Source organism: Cebidichthys violaceus, unplaced genomic scaffold (genome assembly GCF_023349555.1).
Source record: "Cebidichthys violaceus isolate CVI_PGR_0920_01 unplaced genomic scaffold, fCebVio1.0.p SCAF_57, whole genome shotgun sequence".
Classification (NCBI taxonomy): Eukaryota; Metazoa; Chordata; class Actinopteri; order Perciformes; family Stichaeidae; genus Cebidichthys; species Cebidichthys violaceus.
This window is the reverse complement of record NW_027176783.1, coordinates 950,360-972,859: the sequence shown is the minus strand read 5'-3', so window position 1 is coordinate 972,859 and position 22,500 is coordinate 950,360. Positions and strand designations below refer to the sequence as shown.

The following is a 22,500-nucleotide window of genomic DNA, read 5'->3' as shown; positions in this document are numbered from 1 at the left end:
GTCTCCAGATCCTTCTCGTTGGCCTTGTGCGTCATCTCTCCAACATTAACAGAAACAGTGGCTTTGATGTCCGTCTGAGCTTCCTTCATCCGGTCATGAAGAACCTTGAAGAACTTCTCTGACTTGTTGTCTCCCATCATCAGTTTGTAGAAGGAGTTCTGCAGGAGAACGTTGAAACAGCGGATTCATCGCAGAGCTTCAACCTCTATCTGAGTGTTCATGTTGGACGGTTCCCTGCGGTGCCGACCCACCTGTATCTCGGTGTTTCCTCCCTCCAGCAGACAGATGGCCAGCTGGATGCTCTCCTGGAAGATCTTGTCGTTCTTGGAGCTCATGACCAGATCGGTGAACAGCTTGGTTCCTCCTTCTCTGTCCAGACGACACTGAACTGCAGCCACCGCCGCCCAGTCCCGCTCCTGCTCCACGCCTGACTCACAAATAATAAATGAAATATGTGTTAAGATAAAGATGTGAAGGCAGGACACGACAAGCTGTGACACAGTTCTCATCATGTTGTTCTATTTCTCTTCTTTCAGACTCGTGGAAAGAAAACATTTATTTCACTACTTTGTCTGTTGACGTCTGTCTCCTTAATTCACCAACAGTTACGGTCACATAAAGCCTCATTTGCATATTCACACATCACAACGTGTTTGCTCTCTCAGGAGAAACACAGGTCCGAGTATTAAACTGTGAGTCAGTGAGACAGCGTCTTGGTTTGGCTGAGCTGCTACGTATCTGTCAAACGCTCGAGTCACGTTCTGATAGATTAAATAACTCTTTGGTTAAATCACCGTTTAGGTTCTCCTCAGGGTTCCTCTGTAGCTCTGCATGTAAGAGTATTCCCAACGTCTTGTATGAAATATGTCGGTAGTATTTGTTTATGCATGAGAGAACATTCTGATCATGAAGTCAAATCAAAGAACAGAGGTCATAGACATTACAAGACCAGCTGCTGAAGCTCACCGTGTGATCAGATGATCTTTAGCTTCAGAGCTCATTAAAGCACCAAAATTCAACCTCAAACAAACAGACATCAGAAGAAGGTTCCACCTGTGAGCACACCTGTGTTTCCTCTTCCTGTCTGGGAGGACTTCTTCTTCTTCTTTTGGTATTGTTTTGGTAATCACAGACAACGTTTGATTTAATCCTGCGTGGTCAAACCCTAGTCTAGCTGAAACTTGAATCCACGCTGTGGAATACGACAGACGGTCTCCGTGAGGAGCAGCGTACCTGAAGCTACCAGGTCCGCCAGGTCGTTCTTCAGGTTGTTCTTCTTGTTTGGAAACAAGTAGTTCTGCAGTAGAACCTTCCGCAGTGAAATTCCCTGAAACAATGTGACAGCAGGTCACTTCAACATTTAACATATTCCAGAATTAAAGGTTATACAACTTCTGATTCTGCTGTTGACCACCACCTGTTTAATAGCTAAATAAAACGTATGTAAAGAGCACATTTCAAAATAAGAGTCAACCAAAATGATGAAACAATTGAAAGATAAATAGTTTGATGCATTAACATGTGTTTCAGAAAGGTAAAAGTCACTAAACTGATGTAGTTTGTGGTGCACAGGAACAAGTCACTGTGACTACGTCCACTTCTTCTACACAGGCTGAGGCTGATCCCTCTAGCAGCAAAGCTTTGACTGCAGCTTGCTTTACAATTATCAGGCGACTCATTCCAGAACTCAACAACGTGAGAAGTGAATCTTTCAAAGTGTGGTAGACCACGTCTCTGCCCTCAGACATAGGGATTAAGGCTCGGGTCGGGTCAGGCACAGGGGGAGGTCTATGGACGGGTTAGGAACTAGAATAATGAGTTAGTAAGTCAGCTGACCTTTTCATCAAAGTCCAGAGTCCTGATCAGCATCTCCTGCAGAGTTCTCAGAACTTTGATACATAACTTCTCCTCCGCACTCATCAACGCTTTGGTGTGCTGGATCAGCCTACAAACACAAACACATTTTCCCATCATGCCTCTGTCCGTGTGTCCGTGCTGCAGTAGATTTTGGACTCTGAGAACCTGGACCTACTTGGAGATGAACCCTCCGGACTCGCAGCGTTGTCGGGCGTCGGTTCCCTCCAGAAACAGCAGCTCGGGCTGGTGGAGGACGTCCACCAACACCGACAGCTCGGCGTTCACCAGCGGCTTCAGACGCTCCTCCAGAGTGTTGATGATGTCCTGAGGAACACACACACACACACACACACACACACACACACACACACACACACACACACACACACACACTGATGACCTCTATGGAACCAGAGGTCTCAAACTGACAGGACCTCAGATTCCTGGCATATTTGGGCAAACTTTGATTTGTCTAATATATAAATATTATTACCATGGTTTAGATGGTTATTTATTTGCACAATTTAAAAAATACAATAAAAATAAACAAACAGAGATAAATATTATCCAACTGGGCTTATTTGAAGCCTCCACCTATAAAATATTAAAACTTTACAATATTACAGAGAACATAACATGAATATGCATAAGATATGACTATGTACAATAATATTGACAAGATGTTTTTACAAGATATGAAATATGATAACAATATCAATTCATTACAAACAACATATAAATAAATAAATAAATAACATATTAAATTCTCAATATTACAACTATAACATATCAGCAAGTAATGAATGCTGTAAACAGCTTTTGGGTTGTTTATTAAAGTTGTTATGTGATAAGATCATTTGTATTCATGTCTTTCTAGTTGTGTTATGTAATCTGATTGATGTCATTCGTCTTCACACAGAGATTGTTAACCTCACTGAGGATTTCCTGGTTGACTATATTAAATAAAACAATAAAATAGGGCATATTGGCTCGTTCTATACTTCTCATCCATCATATTCAGGCTGGAGACGTCCGGACCAGAACTTCCATCAGTCTCCATACTGTACTTAGTGTACCTGCAGCTTCTCTATGATGTTCTTGTAGTCCCAGGGGTTGCTGGGAGCGATGGGTCTGGAGGAGCGGGAGGAGGATTTGTAGTTGGGGTTGGAGCGGGACAGAGAGTTGAGAGCAGAACTGGACAACATGGTGCTGATCTGAGCCTCCAGGTCCAGAGGGAGAGAGATGGAGCGACTCTTAGCTGAAGGACGAGACAACAACAACACTACAGCATATCAGGGAGAAGAACCTGTTTCTCTGAGGTAGAAAGAGAAACAATCAAAGTATCCAGATCTTCTACTTCAGTACAATACTTGATGCTTAATACTCAGATTTGGACTTGTGTTGGTTATTTGGAGCAGAACAGTGTGTTACCGGTCATAGCGAGGGTCTTGATGCAGGTCTCCACTTGTCCTCGATGCTGCTGCTGCAGCCAGGGACAGTCCAACAGCCGGACGGACGACTGAAGCAGATGAGTCATGATGGTGTGATGAGTCTGACAGAGAGAGAGACAGAAGAACGCAACTCTGAACCAACCACACTGATCCAGGAGTGATGGGATATCTATACACATAAATACAATACACCATATTTACTTCTTCTGCATGTTCGGGTGAAAGTGAATTCAATATTTTCCTACAAAGAGGTTGAACTCAACAAGACGAGAAGATTGAAGACTGTTCAGAGTGAAGTAGGATCAGAGTTGGTACATCAATGATACAGAACATCATGCAGCATTTGTGGAAAGCACCAATGTCTTCTTTTTGCTACATTCATCTACAAATGTATGAATGCTGGAAATAATATTCATATTTTCAGTTTGAAGAACCTGAACCCGACCTGATGCTGTTGTGGTATTTGCAGTGCGTCGAGGTCCTCACCTGCAGAGACGTGCTGTTTTCAGAAAACGGGGAGCTGAAGAAGGCGATGATGGTGTCAAACACCACGTTGATGATGTACTTCTCCAGGATGGGGTCAGAGAGACGCTTCTCTCGTTTATTACAAACCTGCAAAGGAAACACATGAACAGCTGTGTGTAGACCAGCAGCACTGGAGAAGTCAGGAGGCCTCTCCAGTGGAGACAACACGGTGAAGGCCCTTCTGCATGCTCCCACCACTGCCAGTAACAACGGATTCAAATACGAGAGAAGTAACAGTAGTACACGATTTACTGAGTACTTTGTACTTGACAGCATTAACAATAGTCACCAGTACAGTGCTGTTACCCTGGCCATGTCCACTGTGAAGTCCTCAAACAGCTTCCAGATGTGATTCGATGTGTAGATTTCCTTCATCTCCACCTCTGTGTCCACGTAGCAGTGATTCACAAAGTTCACATAGGCCACCTTCACCTGGAGACAGGGAGACAGACAGACAGGTGGAGAGACAGGAAGACAGACAGACAGGGAGAGAGAGAGAGAGACAGAGAGAGAGACAGACAGATAGAGATACAGACATAGAGAGAGACAGACAGGTAGAGAGAGAGAGACAGGTAGAGAGACAAACAGGTAGAGAGAGAGAGACAGGTAGAGAGACAGACAGGTAGCGAGACAGACAGGTGGAGAGACAGACAGGTAGAGAGAGAGAGACAGGTAGAGAGACAGACAGGTAGCGAGACAGACAGGTAGAGAGACAGACAGAGAGAGAGACAGTCAGAGAGAGAGACAGACAGGTAGAGAGACAGACAGGTAGAGAGAAAGAGACAGGTAGAGAGACAGACAGGTAGAGAGACAGAGACAGGTAGAGAGACAGACAGGTAGAGAGACAGACAGGTGGAGAGACAGACAGGTAGAGAGAGAGACAGACAGGTAGAGAGACAGACAGGTAGCGAGACAGACAGGTAGAGAGACAGACAGGTAGAGAGACAGACAGGTGGAGAGAGAGAGACAGGTAGAGAGACAGACAGGTAGCGAGACAGACAGGTAGAGAGACAGAGACAGGTAGAGAGACAGACAGGTAGAGAGACAGACAGAGAGAGAGACAGACAGAGAGACAGACAGAGAGAGAGACAGACAGGTGGAGAGACAGACAGGTAGAGAGACAGACAGAGGGTTTTAGTTTAATCAAAGTGGTTTATAACATAAACTGTGACTTTTTGGACTATAACAAAAGAAGATATTTCACACAGCAGAATATAAAGTCATTAAATGAGCTCCACCTTTACCATCTAGACCAGGGTCTTCAACGCTTTTCAGGCCAAGGACCCCCAAACTGATAGAGAGATGGAGCAGGGACCCCCGACTACATATATTGTATAAGATTGTGTTTTATATTAAACTGGGCCTAGTGCCATGTATAAACATACCTTGCATGATAATCATACATACAAGATATTCAAACTGATGTTTTTATTGTAAACATAAATGTGGAAACTAAAATGAGTGATGGTCTATTAGTACCACTGCCATGCATAAACACACCTGTTATCTTGCATACAATGCTGAACTATTACAATAATGGACAGATTCATGTTTGGGAAGAAAAAAAAATGTTTAAATGTAAATTGTCTAATAAACCAAAAATTTCGCGGACCCCCTGCAGTACCTCCGCGGACCCCCTAGGGGTCGTGGACCCCCTGTTGAAGACCTCTGATCTAAGTAACATTTAGAATGCAGAGCTTTGCTTTTAATGAGATATGTAGACATATTACTTCTTCTAGATAGTAGAATAATAATGTATAATATACCACTGGTAGACATCACTGTATTCATATGACATGCAGAACGACGCGGTCAGTACCTCAGTGATGCAGTCCTCGTGCGTCACCACTCTGACCACGTCCTCCAGAGGCAACAGAGACGTACACTTGATCTCTGTGTAAACGTTCTTCCCCTCAGCGCAGGCTGCTAGGAGCTCCACCAGAGAGATGTGGTACCTGCAGAGAAGAGACGAAAAATGTCCTTTCTGTAAATGTACAAAATATCTACATTTACTCCAGTACTGTAATTAAACACATATTTCAGGTACTTGTACTTTACTTAAATATTTCCATGGTCAACAACGTTCTACTTCTTCTCATCTCAGAGGTAAATAATGTACTTACAGTGTACGAGATATGTCACAAACACATGATGATGCATGAATGCAGCAGGAATATTACCACAGAAACATCAGATAGTAAAACATTCCACTACTCTAACAGCATGTATATACTTTGTTAAACTCTAAACTTTACTAACTTTACTTTACTTTACTTTAACTCTACTTAAAGTACTTTCAATTGTAGTGGAGTATCTTCCCAGTGTGGTACTAGTACTTTTACTGCAGTAAGGGACTAGTGTACTTCTTCCACCACTGCTCCTCACTGAGGGTACATAGATGGTACCTGAGCGGGCTGCTCTCTCCAACGCCCTCCCTGCTCTCGGCCATCAGCTCCAGCATGACGTTGAAGGAGGTCTTGTCGTTGTAGAAGACGACTACGTCCTCGCCTGCGTTGGTTAACTACAGAGAGACAACGCCGTTACATCGTCTCGCAAAACACACCGAAGCATCGCGTCAAGAGCGGGCCGCCAATCCTCGTCCTCACCTCGGTCATGATCATGTCCTGACACTTCTTCACGTACTTGCCCTCGGCCTTGATGATGGTGTGGAGGAAGTTGAGGTACTGAACGTGGCGGCCGTGCGTGGCCAGGCAGTGGATGAAGTGCTGCAGGACGCTCTCTGAGATCTCACTGCACAGCTGGTAGTTGTTACAGAAGATGTGCTGCACCGTCTCCGCCTCCAGCAGCTGCAGGCGGAGGAGGAAAGTTCAACATGCAACAACTCCTTTCACTGTTGGTCAATCATGTGCATATTTACTCAGTTATTAGTTTAGTGGTTACTATTAAATGTACATCTCACATGTGTTCGACTTAGTGCCGTAACTTGAAAACTGAACCAAAATAGTAACGAGTGAATCTTCTGCTCATTGACTGATCCGTTCTAAAAGCAGCGTACCCCCGGGTTGAGGAAGAGGTTTAGGTTCTTGTGCAGCAGAGTCTGGTTCTCCTGGTTCCCCGTGCAGAACTTTTGTAGGAACAGATGAGTGTACCTGATGATCTCCTGCATCTTCATATCGCTCTGCAGACAAACAGAGAGGACAAAGGGGTTCATAATCAGAGGAGTTTGTGTTGTGACTTAACTTTGCTGAGCTATGCTGCTTACCATCACAGGGCCAAGGGCCCAAAGGGTCAGGGTCCCAAAGGGTCAGGGTCCCAAAGGGTCAGGGTCCCAAAGGGTCAGGGGCCCCTGAGCCAGAGTCTTTGCACAATGCTGCATTTCTTCGATCAACTTTACGTTCATGTATTCACTGTATAGAGCCCTTAATCATAATCTAGTGCCAACAGACTGATTTTAAAAGGCTAAACACCAACAATTATGGATTAAAGCAGAATATGTTGTTGGATAAAAACTTGTTGTGAATTTTGGAAATGATTACATCACTCGTTTATCCATAAATGATGACCTTTACAACGCTCTGGAGTTATTGGAAATGTTTCGATCAGAGAATCTGAAACAATCCTGCCACCACTGGAATCTGATTTATATACTAATAATACTAATTATAATACTAATAATATTAGCGTAGCCTGATCTTCATCTGCAACTGTGCAGAAATACTGGCTTTAAACACAATGAATAAGCATGAAAAACCAACAAGCTCCGCAGCATTAAATGTTGATTTAAGTTATGAATGAAGCTTCCAGCTCTTCAGTACAGCCATAGATTATGTCTTATATTGATGAGTCTCATAGTGTTTACTGTGAAAGACGGTGCCTAATGAGTGGAGACATCAACCGCAAATGAAAAAGCTCTTATTGTGGCGGGAACCAGTCTTACCTGGTCGTAGGACACCTGCAGCAGGTCCAGCATGACTTTATGCGCTCCCATGTTCTTCAACAGCCTCTGCTGCTTCTTCCAAACTCCACTGCTGCACATCTTATTCAGCCTCTCCAGGATCTACAGAGGTACGAGGCGGTGGACAGATGGAGGTGGTGCACAATTACAAGAGACACAGTTAGAAGAAACTAAATGATATGTTTGTTTTGCTGTCTCATTTTCTATCCTTAACATCGATTGTCCCCCAAGTAAAGTCCCTAGCTGCTAACAAAAGTACAATGTATTCTCCACTTAACTTCTCATTCACAGAGTACACTTATACATATAAATATGTGTCTGAAATACTTTGTATGGGTTTGAAGTGATAATAGATGAATAAGAATAAAATATGCTGGAAATCATATTTCAGTTCAGTCAAAGCAAATATGTCTAAGTCTATTGCAATGCTATGTAACATGTACAAAATAAAGACTAACTTTTATTATTCTCTTGAAGCTGTTCAAATACAATCCCAAACATTACTTATACGTATGTTTATGGAAATCACTTTAATTTAAAGAATTACTCAACACTACTTTGTGGGGTTCCCCAAGACTCTGTGTTAGGCCCCCTATTGTTTATTCTTTTTAAAAAGGGTTATATTGTCCAGTTTCCAAACGTTAACATTTATTTTGATTTGCTACAAGTTTGTTTTGCTGTCGGAAATTCTTGGATACAATGGAAAAGGAACAGAAAATTAAATTGTAAAAAAGTGGTTTCATTTTATCAACCTATCGCTGAATTGAAATTATACGAAATTCATACTTTTTGGCTAATACATAACAAATTCACAGAACAAACTTAAAATAAAATGAAAAATGAATTGAGGCAATGATGCTGGAAGCCACATCTAAATTATTCTAAAGCAACTACTATTGCAACTTACCAGTTCAAAATCTGGTTTCATTATACACATTTACTTACTGAGTGCTTATTACATTTCCATACATCAAAAGTGAGCCATAAAACTGCACAAAACTATGAAAGTTTAAAAGCTGTTTAAAAAAATGAACCAAACAAATACGAAATGTATGATCACAATGGAATTTTTGGCATTAGAATGGTGGCAACAATTGAAGCCCAAATCTATCAGACGAAAGAAGAGCAAACAAACGATTTGATTGGCTGAACTTTGGAATGTGATTTGAACAAAATGTGGATTGTTCTTTATTTCTTACAGTGCAGTCATGTTAGGGAGAGGCTCTGCATCAGAGCCAGTTTAGGAATGATTGGACACACTAGCAACTCTTTCAATGTACACACTGTGTGGGCATGTGAGCATTGTAAAAAGATTGATTAAATTTTTTATTGTTATTTTGAACATTTCCTTTTCATCTTCCACTATATTTACAATTGAGACATTTGGCTAATGCTGTTATTCAGAGTGACTATTAGGAAGGAGAAACAAAATGAAATCATTCTGATCAGTGAAAGCCACCATTTCTGAAAAGACTAAGACAGGACCACCACATCAACAACCTCATCAAAAAAAAAGAAACCTCGGCCCACAGTGATTGATTGACAGGTGATCTGTTGGACATGCACCACAGAAACGCCACGAGGCAGAAGGAAAGCCAAAACAACAACAAAACAAAAAGCGGAGAACCTCTTGAAGGAACAAGTGGACGAGCGTTCTCACCTCTTTGACTTTCTGGTAGTTCTCGTTGCCCTTCTCCTGCATCTCCTTCTTAGGCGTCGCATCGTCTGATGCCCCCTGCAGGATGGTAAGACAGCATATGCACTTCTCTCTGGGCATGGTACTAAAGTATACACACTTGAAATCAATCACAGGGTCAGCGGTTCGATCACCGGCTCTATGTTGATGTGTCCTTGGGCAAGACACTTAACCCCAAATTGCTCCCGCAGGCTGTTCCTGTGGTGTATGAATGGATGCTTAGATAGTCCTGATGGGCAGGTGGCACCTTGCATGGCAGACCCTGTCATCAGTGTGTGAATGGGTGAATTATGACATGTAGTGTTAAAGCGCTTTAAGTGGTTGGAAGACTAGAAAAGCGAGTCCATTTACCATAAAGTATATGTGTTACGATTCAAAACACTTATACGCTACTGTGGATTTTGGGCTGCAGATGTGAACATGAAGTCATTCAAATAGGTCTTGAAAAACAATCAACCTATAAGTAGCTACCTAGGCAATATCTGTGAAAAATAGCAACAGAAAAATGTCACCAACCCTGGATAAGATGGTTTGCAGTTGTGCAGGTTATTGTTAGTCAACTTACAGAAATAAGAATGCTCAAGTTAACTGGTTTGATGGTAGTAGAAACATAAAGTTCACTGCTCCCAGCAACCACTACCACAACTTCCATGTCGACTAAAAATGACGTTGGCAGGAGAAATGAATGTCTCACTACTGACCGGTTAGAGCAAATTATCAGGCCAGCCTTTGCCAGAACCCAACTGGATTATTTGTTTTTGCTTGTTGTTGTTTCAATGGTTTGATATGCAATATAGGTGTGTAAAAGAATGATAATCAAATGGTGCTATTAAAAGAGCTTTTATGATCTACTATGTTCTCATTAGTGCATAATCACCTAAAACTAAGAACTGTTGTGTGTTGATTAGCTTAGAAGAAGTCCTTCATATCTACGTAGGGAGCAGGTCCTCTTCACAGAGTCCACCATGTTGCACCGCCATGTTTCTACTGTAGCCCAGAACGGACAAACTTAATAATGAGTCTAAAGAGAGACTTTCATGTTTTTTTCCATTGTTACCTGAAGGCCACCGTAGTTCACCGACACACTTGGAGAGGGTGGAGTGAGTGTAGGGATATTCAGGTAGTTGCAATACGCAACCTCACCACTAGATGTCACTAAATCCTACACACTGGACTTTTAAGACATGTTTGGAGCATTGTGCCTTTATTTCAGAGTAGAACAGAACAGTAAGAGAGAGTTTAGGCGTGACATGCAACAAAAACCCCAAGCCAAATCTGAACCCAGGACCTTAACCATCTGAGACATCAGCAAGCCCCACACCAACGTTACCAACCACCAAGGTCAAAAAATTATTTGTTTGGTTTCTGTTTTGTAGTTAGTTTCATGAGTGATATTCTGATTATCAATTAATATTAGTCTTCTACCAAGAAAATGGTTATTGTGCTGGTTTAAGTAGTGCCTTTGAGTTAGTTAATTTGTTAGTGGTTATACACTGTTAGTTGTTATATAGTTATGTACAGCAGCTTGGAATGTCATCAAGACATTAAGACATTAAGAGCACACCTGTTAGTTCTGAGAGAAAGCTTTTAGGATTCAGACAATAATTCTCATTTGACTCAACTCCCTCACTTAACTGTCTTTCAATCTAAAGCCGTATGCTGACGATACTGCACTTTTCACCGCCTCCTCAACCCCCTTTCCTCCTTGAACACACATGTACTTTTAAAAAAAAGCTTTATTCTGTGTCCAATTTTAGGCATTTAGAAATCTACAAATCAGTTGTGGCAAAAACATAAACTATTTCATGTCCATATATACACATATATACATATATATATATATATATATATATATATATACAGTATATACACACATATATACACACATATATATATATATATATATATATATATATATATACACACATATATACATATTAGCTTTGAATCCCAAATTAGAAGCAAACTATTAACACTTTGTGATATATCTTTAAAGGACAAAATAATATGTGATCATACAATGAGTGGAATGGCATAAAGTAAAGGGGGCTATGACATTGCTTGCTTTTTTGTGAGTGTTTCTTTTTTTTTAAATAACTGGACACAAATGTGGAAAAGGAGCTTGAAGTAAGGGGACAAATCAATATCCTAACTGCAACTCATTTCTTAGCCAAAGCTTGTAAAATAAACCTTTTATACGCTGACCACATATTAGGGAATGTTCAAACAGTTATTTTACCTTTTTCAATATTAATGCCTATCGTGAAATTGAAGGTGAAAAAACTAAATTACGTTTTTGCTTTCTACCTGTCCTTTCTCCTTTTTGTCCTTCTTCCCGTCGCCTCCACCTGAGTTCTTCTTCTCCACCCACAGTTCAGATTTCTCCACCAGAGTTCGGAGACGATCCAGATCCGCCTTGATCAGCTTGTAGTTCTCCACATCCTGAGCCGAGATCAACAACTGGACCTGCAGAGGCAACACTCTGGAGGATTAACATGAGTATCTTGCTAACAGTTGGTTGGTCAATGACAACAACAAACAAGCAAACCTTACATAAGCTGGATAAAGGCTGCTGGTTTGACAATTGGCATTCAAGAAATTGATCGATGGTCTTCTCCAGTTTTGTCCTGATCAATGTTAAGGAACAATTTTGTAACGCTACCACCAACTTCAAATTACATTTTGTTGATAAAGGCAAATAAATGTGTAATTCTATGGATGTATTTTTGTATTTCCTTATTATCTGAGTTGTCACTAAAGCCTTCAGTCCACAGCTTTCTTTCAATGCTTCCCCCACTGTGATCACAGATATTGTTTGTTACAAAATACATACAGTACTTCCTTATTATTTCACACTGAGTCAGATATATCAGAGCAGATATGAGTCTGATAGGGATGTGAAAAACATTTATTTCCCGAAAATCTTAATTCTGAAATGATCTCTTTATGATGATGAGCTCTTCAGACATTTCAAGTTATGTATGAGCTCAAGTACGAAAGGTAAAAATTATTGTTGTGCTTCATTTCTAAAGCCAATTCATGTGGTCACAGCATGTGTTGAACCAACATTTTACACAATAAGTATTTTGCCCGAACATACATGTTCCAAATGTACCGCTAAACGAAGGCAACAAGCACACTGTGGATCTCCATGAATGATGATGATAGGGAACCAAACAGACAAGTCATACCACCATTAAACATGACGTCTGAACAGGGTCTTGAATCCTGGACCCTTAGATTAAAAGTCTGATGCTCTACCAGCTGTGAAAAGGTTCAGTTGAAAGTATAAAGGTGTAGTATGTGCAGTGCAAGATGCTCACTGCTATTGTTTCCTTTTCCTTTCTGCACATTTGTATCCATCCTTTAGTTTCCTTCTTCACATATTGTGATGCACATTAGTTTAGAGGCAGAGACTTTTAGTAAAAAACATTGGATTTTCTCTTATGGTTGATAGTCTTTCCCAACCTAAACATTGTGTCCACTTTTAATTCCATACGAGAGTGTGTGTGTGTGTGTGTGTGTGTGTGTGTGTGTGTGTGTGTACCTGTTTGAAGGTGTGCAGCACTTCCTGTCTCTGGCTGAAGTGTCTGAAAAGCAGCTGCAGGGCTCCAGACACCAGAGGAGGGTAGTCGTGCATGGTGAGGTGGGTCAGCACCCGCAGAAACATACGACCGCCTTCATCATCCACCTCCAGGATACTGTTCCCCTTACTGTAATCACACACAGTGTCTCTAACGATATAGATATCGATATCAGCTTCTTAAAATGTCAAAAAAGACTGTTCAGTAGTGATGCAGCTTTTTAAGAATACAACCTGATGAATAAATATGTAAATTGAATGTCTACATATGTATCATGTACAACATTACACACCCGACTCCAAACATAGCCTCAGCCTGTTCTCCAATGTGCTGCAGGTTGATGGTGGCTGAGGAGGGAAAAACACACTAAAGGTTCAAAAACAACTAAATTCCCCCAAAATTGAATTTGGTTCGAGATTATTTATTTTCACACCCAGGTTGCTTTGATAGTAAAAACAGGAAGCACATTAAAGAGTAAATGTTAACACACATGGAATGGACACAGCAGGGAAAAGTGATGCAAATTATCACTTTAAAATAAAAAGCTTTTGAGGTGTTCTCGATTCTACCTGTCATGTCCATGTTGACTGGGACATCTGGAGGCATTGGGGGAAGTAACAACACACACCTTTACCAAACTCTGAGGGAAGTGTGTTAACGTAGGTCACACACATACACTGTTAATTGAAGGTAGGTAAAATTACATTTTCCTTTAGCAAATCAGGTAAAAGTTTAGTTGAAATTAAAAATGTCTTTGTCAATAGAGACCAAGGGCCAAGAGGGCAGCACTTTCAGCAGAGAATTGTGACTGTTTATATTTTATTTATATAGGTTTAGTTAAATAAAGAGATAAAAGTAGAGAGACAAAGGTGAACGTTCGCTTGTGTTCGTACCTGCATGCTCCATGTTAGTGGTGGCATCAGCATCAGCCATGGGATAAACATCCACAAACTCCTTCTTAAACACAGACAGCAGGAAGGAGATGCGGTAGTCCAGACGAACGTTCAGGATGAACTGATGAAGAGCGGAGTTAGGTCGAGTTAGAGCTGCCAAAAACGTGTTCACATTAAAATAAATACAATTAACCAGCGTGTTCATGTCTGTCAGGACATATCCCAATGAAGACACAAGAGTCATCGGGAGAACTTATAAAATATGAAGCCTTGATGTTATTGCTTTCCTAAAAGTAGCTAGCATAACAAAATAATTCCTTTGAAGACATTTATTGGTCAACCTCAATAGGGGTAGTTAGCAACATGTGTTAGCTAGCGTTAGCATGCTTACCAGCTAACGTTTACTTAAGTTCATTCGCAATGGAACTTGAAAAACAACAAAAAAACATTTTGTTAAACCAGATTTAATCTAGAATTTCTACATTTTGATGTGAAATTCAGTTTTTGACAAAGTTTATAGAATTTAACAAAACGCTGTTATGGTTCTCAGCTGCTCTTTCACATATTAAAACGTAATGTTCTCATACATATATCGCCTGTGATATTGCCGCTGTTCTTAGATATTATATCTATTATTATATAGCTAAACTTTCCTATAGTTGATTTGTATTTTTAGATACCTGCAGTATCTCCAGTATCTTCAGCTTGGTGTCCATCACCGTCAGGTCCATCTTGTCGATACTATCTTTACTGCCTCTCTGTCCGTCAAGTGCAAGCCCCGCCCCCAGCCCCGCCCCTCTCGCTCCGGCACCTCCAAATATGGACTGCTTCCTGTTCAGGACCATGGTGGTCATTATCTGACCCATCCCATGTATGGAGCGCTTTACGTTCTTCCCTTCAGACACGGAAGAAGAACAGAGCAGATATTACTTATAACCCAGTTTATGCTTTTATTCTCATTTATTTGGGAAAGTGGTCCTCAAATTTTGATAAATAATCAGAATTGGTCCTTAAGTTACAAACACCTGCTTCAACCAATGTGCTTGTCATATCTTCTAACAGTGTTTGAAACTCCCTTTCTTTGTGATGTCCAAATCAAGGGTCTAAATCTGACAATTTTTCAGACTTTTCTAAACGAACGGTGCAACAATCACGTCCACTTTAGGGATTTCATTTGTGAGAGACTTCACACATAAATATGTTAACAGTGACTTAATGGTTAACTGACAAAAAAACCCAGAGAAATATGTAAATAAAAGTTGAATAACAGTGATCAACATCATGGAAAAAGAGGACAATAGGTTTTAGTCGAGGCTAACGGTAACCAGAGCAGAGACTACCTGATCCATCGTCATGGAATAAGAGCCCAGCATATGCAGGATTGGGTCTACAGTCGATGATGCCCAGCAGGGTTCTGGTGAGTCTGAGCAGCTCGAAGAAACTGTAGAAGCCGAAGTAGATCAAATGTCTGGCCAAACTCACCACCTGGAGTGTCCACAAAGTGGAAGAAAAGGAAGTGAACACAGGAGAAAACAGCGAAGCTAAAGGATGGAGAACGTTGAAAGATGAGACGGGACGTAGAAGAGCAAGGACTGACCTCGTATGTAAGTTTGTTTTTCTCCTCGTTGTGGAAGGGTAGCTCGTCGTTCAGGACGTTGTTGAGATATTCCTCCATGAATGCCATTGTATTGGAGAACCGGTTCTTCTTGTTGTCTCTGCTGTCGTCCATGTTGGAGTCATAACTGAGAATGGCACACATCAGAAAAATAATTTACTAAAATGAGTCAAAAATCACAACAATCGTTAACGCTGAAAGTTCAAGTAAAGAACATTTCTTCTAGATAAAGCTTGTTTACAAGGACACTGTGGACTAACAAAATGCACAACTCACTCATGGCCACAGGCAGACCTCCATGTATGGACTTGGGAAGGGTAGATCCTGATTTGCATGTGGCTTGGGTAAACCAAGATTTTTTTGGCTACATGTAAATGAAAGTGCCCAGATAAATGATGCCTGAACAGGGACTTGAACCCTGGACCCCCAGATGCTCTAACGACTGCAGAAACAAACCTTGAAGTTTGATCTGGAATGTTGTCCATTAATAATAAATTACATTAACGGGAAATGTAATCCACATCTCAGATTAATGCTCTGCCGCATGAACCAATCAGACTCCACGTCCCCAAGAGTCAGTAAAAGCAGTCAGATACGATAGAAAACAGACTTCAAAAGATTTAAAGTGTTAAAATCAACCAACTCTTTGATGGTGATGGAGGTAGGGATCTCGGTCCAGAGGCGGGCAAACTTCACAGGTGTCACTAGCTCCTGAGGGTCTCGGTCCACGTGGGCGTGGAGCATGAGGCGACAGAAGGAGGCCCGGAGGTCAAAGGGCAGTGTCTCGTCCATCATGCACAAGAAGATGAGCTCCACGTCCAGCTGCTTGGAGATCTCATCAATGGCCAGATATTGACGGTCCAGACACATTCGCGCAAAGAGCTTCAGCTGGTACCTGAGGGTGTCCACAGAGACAGCTTTGCTTTCTTCCATTGCCATTCCTTGGTGAACTTACAATACACTGCAAGTCAATGGTGTGATTTTCATGAAATCTTCTGTGCATGACCCCTACCTGTAGTAGGTGAGGACGTTCTCATCGTGAGCGTTTCCTTGTCTCGCCTCCTGAGCCAGCTGTCTGATGCTCTTCTCCTGTCTCTCATTGGTCTTGTCTGTCCACACCAGCCACACCTGCAGGAAGAGACAAAAAACAAATCAGACTGATTTGACCTAGATGACCATCCCAAGCTTTATTCGGTGAAGCTGAAGAACATAGTTTTGCCTCTCTTTTCTTTTTTCTCTCCAACAGAAACTAAAATGTTCAGAAATGTCTTTGAATGCTCTGCCTGCAGTCGATCTTTATCCACAGGTGGTGTGTTCTAGACAGCCATGCATGTGAGGTAAATGGAGAAAATAAGAAGTAAACAGAGATGCAGGCAGATTTACCTCGTCCTCATCTCCATAGTCATCCATCCCCAGGTAGTCTCCCTCACCGCCACCAGGGAGCGCATCTTTGGGGGCACGACGTCTAGATGAAACAAAATTATATCAAGTTGACAGTAAAAGCACCATTTAGATCGCCTAGTTTGAGTGGATTGCTCACATTGCAGCAGGAAACTATATTTCAAAATAAAAGCGCCCCTGCCTGCCTCCTTACTCTGTCTTGATGAGGATGTCCTGGTTTTTGGGGTCCAGCACACATTTACAGATGAGCTCCTGAGTGACGGGGATAGCAACGTTGTTGGACACACACAGGTCTGACAGGTAGTCGAGAAACCTGCACAAACACAAACACAATGTAAGAATAATAACCTAACAACATACTGCCCCCCCCTTGCGTCCCGCCTCCATGTGGACCTGGGCTCTCGGTTCTTGCGGACCAGGCTGACGAAGGTCTCCACCTCGGTCTTCGTGATGTGTTTCTCCAACAGTTTCCGGTTGTTGTGCAGCAGAGCGGTGATGGTGTCCTCAGCCAGGATGTCATAACCGATCTGACTCTGCATCACACCGAACTGCTTCGCTATGTGCTCCTGAAAGGGGGAGGAGGGGGAGGGAGACAGAGGGGCAGGGAGAAATGATCCACAAGGCTGCCATTGCTAACATCTTCCTCATTATTATCATTGTCATTATCGGCATTATTGTTTCTAGCATCTCGACCATCCTCATGAACTTCACCATCATCATTCTGAGCATCTCGACCATCCTCATGAACTCATCATCATCATCTTCCTCCTCACCTGGTTCTTGCGGTAGTCCTCCTGGGAGTGTCGGAGGACTCGGTAGCAGAGTCTGAACATGTACTGGTAGGGAGAGTTCTTCTGGTCCGCCAGCTCCTCCAGACGCAGCAGAGGACCCTCCCCTCCCCCCCGGTCCTTAAAGGGAGCCTTCAGGATGCCAAAGATCTGAAAACACAATCAGGTATTCTTTGATAGTCACGTTTCCTGCTTGTGCTTTGTGGTTTCTTTTTGAAGTACCAGAGGAAACCTACCTGTTTGAGGATGTTCTGTTCTCTCATCAGTTTCTGTCTCTCTCGGTTGGCTTTGGTCATGACTACATCCAGGACCGCCTGACCGCTGTTGATGACGTCAGCCACGAAGAAAACCACGTCCTCCAGCAGCTTGATGGCAAACCTGATCGTCACAAAGCTCAGAACATTAACTCTTCCTCAAGGCCTGATTTTGATCGTGAATGTCTCGGTCTCTCCCTGCTCAGAAAGGTTAGGTTGGTTAAGTCTGCTTTTAAGATTTCAAGACAGATCAGAAAATATTCATAAGTGGCAAATCCATTATTCTTTAAAGTATGGAAAACTTTCCTTTTTGTATGATCATGGTATCAAAAAGACTTTTGTACAGATAATATATAGTTTGACATTTGGACCATTTTTCACAATTTCTTTCTTTCTCACAGCTTTCAAGTTATTTTTATTTATTTGAATTATTGTGATTTGATTTGATTAGTTGAAATCCGATCAAATAAAAATTAAATCAATAGTGAGCATTTTGGCAACAATTAAACTTGAAGTTATTTTTCAATAAACTATTATATTTCAATGCAAACATGAACAGACTAAATTCACAAACAGATAGCAGATAGCAACACTAGCTACACTCCCTTATCTCTCACACACACACACACACACACACACACACACACACACACACACACACAGAGTCGTACCGCCGGTCGTTCTGGCTGATGAAGCCCTGGCTGAACTGGTCCACCACGGTGCTCAGCATGGCGCTGGCATCGTTGGCGAAGTCCAGATCTCTGATCTCCATCACGGGAACGGAGACGATCGCAAACGCCTCCTTGTCCTCTTTTGTTGGACACGTTCCTAACTGCAGGACGAGTTGTGTTAATTACTATCGTTAATAATGTCATGAATTATTCATAATAATATACACTTCCCACACTGACGGACAGCAACTCAAGCTCTTATGAACTCAAAACAACAAAAAACAAAACAATTGTTTCTAAGAAAAATACATTATTACCTCAGCAATACTAAAAGAAAAAAAATACAATAAACCTTGGTTCTTGAATGTTAAATGTCAAAACATAAGCTGCCAAAAACATTTGTAATTGTTTAAAATTGTCAAAATTATGATTTAGGGACTGAATCTGATAAAAAAAAAAAAAAGTCATGAATCTGACCAGAGATTCCAAACCAGCTTTTTTTACAGTTCACAGTACGATACTAATTATTAAAGACAAACAATCAATAACGGACCAGTCAATAACGGACCAGTCAATAACAGACCAGTCAATAACAGACCAGTCAATAACGGACCAGTCAATAACAGACCAGTCAATAACAGACCAGTCAATAATGGACCAATCAATAATGGACCAGTCAATAACAGACCAGTCAATAACGGACCAGTCAATAATGGACCAATCAATAATGGACCAGTCAATAACAGACCAGTCAATAACGGACCAGTCAATAATGGACCAGTCAATAATGGACCAATCAATAATGGACCAGTCAATAATGGACCAGTCAATAATGGACCAATCAATAATGGACCAGTCAATAATGGACCAGTCAATAACAGACCAGTCAATAACAGACCAGTCAATAACGGACCAGTCAATAATGGACCAGTCAATAACGGACCAGTCAATAACAGACCAGTCAATAACGGACCAGTCAATAACGGACCAGTCAATAATGGACCAATCAATAATGGACCAGTCAATAACAGACCAGTCAATAACGGACCAGTCAATAATGGACCAGTCAATAATGGACCAATCAATAATGGACCAGTCAATAATGGACCAGTCAATAACAGACCAGTCAATAACAGACCAGTCAATAACGGACCAGTCAATAATGGACCAGTCAATAACGGACCAGTCAATAACAGACCAGTCAATAACGGACCAGTCAATAACGGACCAGTCAATAACAGACCAGTCAATAATGGACCAATCAATAATGGACCAGTCAATAACAGACCAGTCAATAACGGACCAGTCAATAATGGACCAGTCAATAATGGACCAATCAATAATGGACCAGTCAATAACAGACCAGTCAATAACGGACCAGTCAATAACAGACCAGTCAATAATGGACCAATCAATAATGGACCAGTCAATAACAGACCAGTCAATAACGGACCAGTCAATAATGGACCAGTCAATAATGGACCAATCAATAATGGACCAGTCAATAATGGACCAGGCAATAACAGACCAGTCAATAACAGACCAGTCAATAATGGACCAGTCAATAACGGACCAGTCAATAACAGACCAGTCAATAACGGACCAGTCAATAACAGACCAGTCAATAACAGACCAGTCAATAACGGACCAATCAATAATGGACCAGTCAATAACAGACCAGTCAATAACAGACCAGTCAATAACGGACCAGTCAATAAGGGACCAGTCAATAACGGACCAGTCAATAACAGACCAGTCAATAACGGACCAATCAATAATGGACCAGTCAATAACGGACCAGTCAATAACGGACCAGTCAATAATGGACCAGTCAATAATGGACCAGTCAATAACAGACCAGTCAATAACAGACCAGTCAATAACGGACCAGTCAATAATGGACCAGTCAATAACGGACCAGTCAATAACGGACCAGTCAATAACGGACCAATTAATAATGGACCAGTCAATAATGGACCAGTCAATAACGGACCAATCAATAATGGACCAGTCAATAATGGACCAATCAATAATGGACCAGTCAATAACGGACCACTCAATAATGGACCAGTCAATAACGGACCAATCAATAATGGACCAGTCAATAACGGACCAATCAATAATGGACCAGTCAATAATGGACCAATCAATAATGGACCAGTCAATAACGGACCAATCAATAATGGACCAGTCAATAACGGACCAATCAATAATGGACCAGTCAATAATGGACCAGTCAATAATGGACCAATCAATAACATGTGTAGCACTAAAGTTTAACGTCTTTCATCAAAAGAATCAATTCAAAGCCTTTTTTTTTAATTTGAGCTGACTCACCATGAGTCTGATGGGTCTCTCCTCGTCGATGTCGATGGGGACGTTGGTGCTCTGGATCCAGGTGTTGGTGCACAGATGTCTCAGTCGTACATACGAGTTCCTGGGAGACAACCAGCACGCTTCATCTAAACCAGTCTGCTTCATCTAAACCAGCACGCTTTACCTAAACCAGTCTGCTTCATCTAAACCAGTCTGCTTCATCTAAACCAGCACGCTTTACCTAAACCAGTCTGCTTCATCTAAACCAGTCTGCTTCATCTAAACCAGCACGCTTCATCTAAACCAGTCTGCTTCATCTAAACCAGTCTGCTTCATCTAAACCAGCACGCTTCATCTAAACCAGTCTGCTTCATCTAAACCAGCACGCTTCATCTAAACCAGTCTGCTTCATCTAAACCAGTCTGCTTTACTTAAACCAGTCTGCTTCATCTAAACCAGTCTGCTTCATCTAAACCAGTCTGCTTTACCGAAACCAGTCTGCTTCATCTAAACCAGTCTGCTTTACCTAAACCAGTCTGCTTCATCTAAACCAGTCTGCTTTACCTAAACCAGTCTGCTTCATCTAAACCAGTTTGCTTCATCTAAACCAGTCTGCTTCATCTAAACGTTCTCGGGGTCATTGAGGTGGATCCAAGGGTTCTTTAGCTCATTGGGGTCTTTCAGGTGGTTCCTGTGGTCTTAAAGTGGTTCCTCTGGTCACTGAGGAGGTTCTAGTGATTATTTAGAGGGTTCTAATGATCATTTGAGAGGTTCTATATGAAGTTAAGGTACTTCATTAGGCTGCTGGGGACATTCTAGGGGTCCCGTAAGGTACATCTTAGGGTTCTTTAGCTCATTAGGGTCTTTCAGGTGGTTCCTCTGGTCTTAAAGTGGTTCCTCTGGTCACTGAAGGGGTTCTAGGGGTCTTTTAGGACGTCTTTGTGGTATTTTGATGTGAAACGTGTATTTCCTACCGTGGTACGAAGGAGTCCGTCTTCTGCAGCGTCGTCGGGTCGAGCTCAAACAGCGAGGCGATGTCGTTCCCGTGAGCCACCGCCACCAGCTTGTACTTGATCCTCTCGCCGTGGGAGCGCTTGATGCTGCGACTGTCCATCTGCAGAGGGGTCAACAGTTCAGGGGAGGCTGAGGTCTGGTTCCTCCAGACGGGGAACATCCTGCAGTGTACTTTTACTGCGCTGATATTTTAGGTCACGTAGTTATGTACTTGATCACTTTCTGACTCAGTAAAGAAGCTAAACGGTGACTCACCGAGGCCGCCGGCTCTGCATTGTCTCCTTTATAACCCGGGTTCTCCTACAACAACAACAACAACAACAACAACAACAAGAGTTACATACAAACACAGAAGAAAGGTTGAAATGAATCAGTATGATCCATGTTTAAGATATTCATCTAAACCTTCATAAAGAAAACTTTCTCTTCCCTTCAAATCTAAATTCTGTTGGAAAATTAAACCTTGAAGTTTGTAAAATGAATAACGTTGATGAATATTGAACACATATCATTAAGATT

At 41.7% G+C, this 22,500-nt stretch overlaps 1 protein-coding gene across 3 annotated transcripts in view; it reads right to left on the bottom strand.

Annotated features, from left to right (window-relative positions):
• Window positions 1-22,500, bottom strand: part of itpr3 (inositol 1,4,5-trisphosphate receptor, type 3) — a 58,237-nt gene that overhangs the window by 12,612 nt on the left and 23,125 nt on the right. The window contains exons 10-42 of one of the 3 annotated variants that reach the window (XM_068732139.1): window positions 22,237-22,281; window positions 21,942-22,081; window positions 20,989-21,088; window positions 18,652-18,812; window positions 17,963-18,104; window positions 17,712-17,876; window positions 17,332-17,504; window positions 17,132-17,251; window positions 16,921-17,002; window positions 16,550-16,665; window positions 16,181-16,432; window positions 15,520-15,664; window positions 15,263-15,407; window positions 14,603-14,817; window positions 13,923-14,043; window positions 13,322-13,376; window positions 12,993-13,179; window positions 11,753-11,911; window positions 9,410-9,484; window positions 7,732-7,851; window positions 6,850-6,972; window positions 6,440-6,640; window positions 6,239-6,354; window positions 5,653-5,788; window positions 4,140-4,265; window positions 3,795-3,920; window positions 3,289-3,409; window positions 2,934-3,115; window positions 2,033-2,181; window positions 1,837-1,945; window positions 1,234-1,327; window positions 252-427; window positions 1-158 (exon numbers count right to left, since the gene is read on the bottom strand). The exon at window positions 1-158 is cut by the window's left edge and continues 2 nt beyond it. In XM_068732139.1, coding sequence (XP_068588240.1) covers window positions 1-158; window positions 252-427; window positions 1,234-1,327; window positions 1,837-1,945; window positions 2,033-2,181; window positions 2,934-3,115; window positions 3,289-3,409; window positions 3,795-3,920; window positions 4,140-4,265; window positions 5,653-5,788; window positions 6,239-6,354; window positions 6,440-6,640; window positions 6,850-6,972; window positions 7,732-7,851; window positions 9,410-9,484; window positions 11,753-11,911; window positions 12,993-13,179; window positions 13,322-13,376; window positions 13,923-14,043; window positions 14,603-14,817; window positions 15,263-15,407; window positions 15,520-15,664; window positions 16,181-16,432; window positions 16,550-16,665; window positions 16,921-17,002; window positions 17,132-17,251; window positions 17,332-17,504; window positions 17,712-17,876; window positions 17,963-18,104; window positions 18,652-18,812; window positions 20,989-21,088; window positions 21,942-22,081; window positions 22,237-22,281 — 4,535 coding nt within the window. The remainder of the gene's footprint in view (window positions 159-251; window positions 428-1,233; window positions 1,328-1,836; window positions 1,946-2,032; window positions 2,182-2,933; window positions 3,116-3,288; window positions 3,410-3,794; window positions 3,921-4,139; window positions 4,266-5,652; window positions 5,789-6,238; window positions 6,355-6,439; window positions 6,641-6,849; window positions 6,973-7,731; window positions 7,852-9,409; window positions 9,485-11,752; window positions 11,912-12,992; window positions 13,180-13,321; window positions 13,377-13,922; window positions 14,044-14,602; window positions 14,818-15,262; window positions 15,408-15,519; window positions 15,665-16,180; window positions 16,433-16,549; window positions 16,666-16,920; window positions 17,003-17,131; window positions 17,252-17,331; window positions 17,505-17,711; window positions 17,877-17,962; window positions 18,105-18,651; window positions 18,813-20,988; window positions 21,089-21,941; window positions 22,082-22,236; window positions 22,282-22,500) is intronic. The other 2 variants (XM_068732140.1, XM_068732141.1) reach the window with 2 other exon arrangements.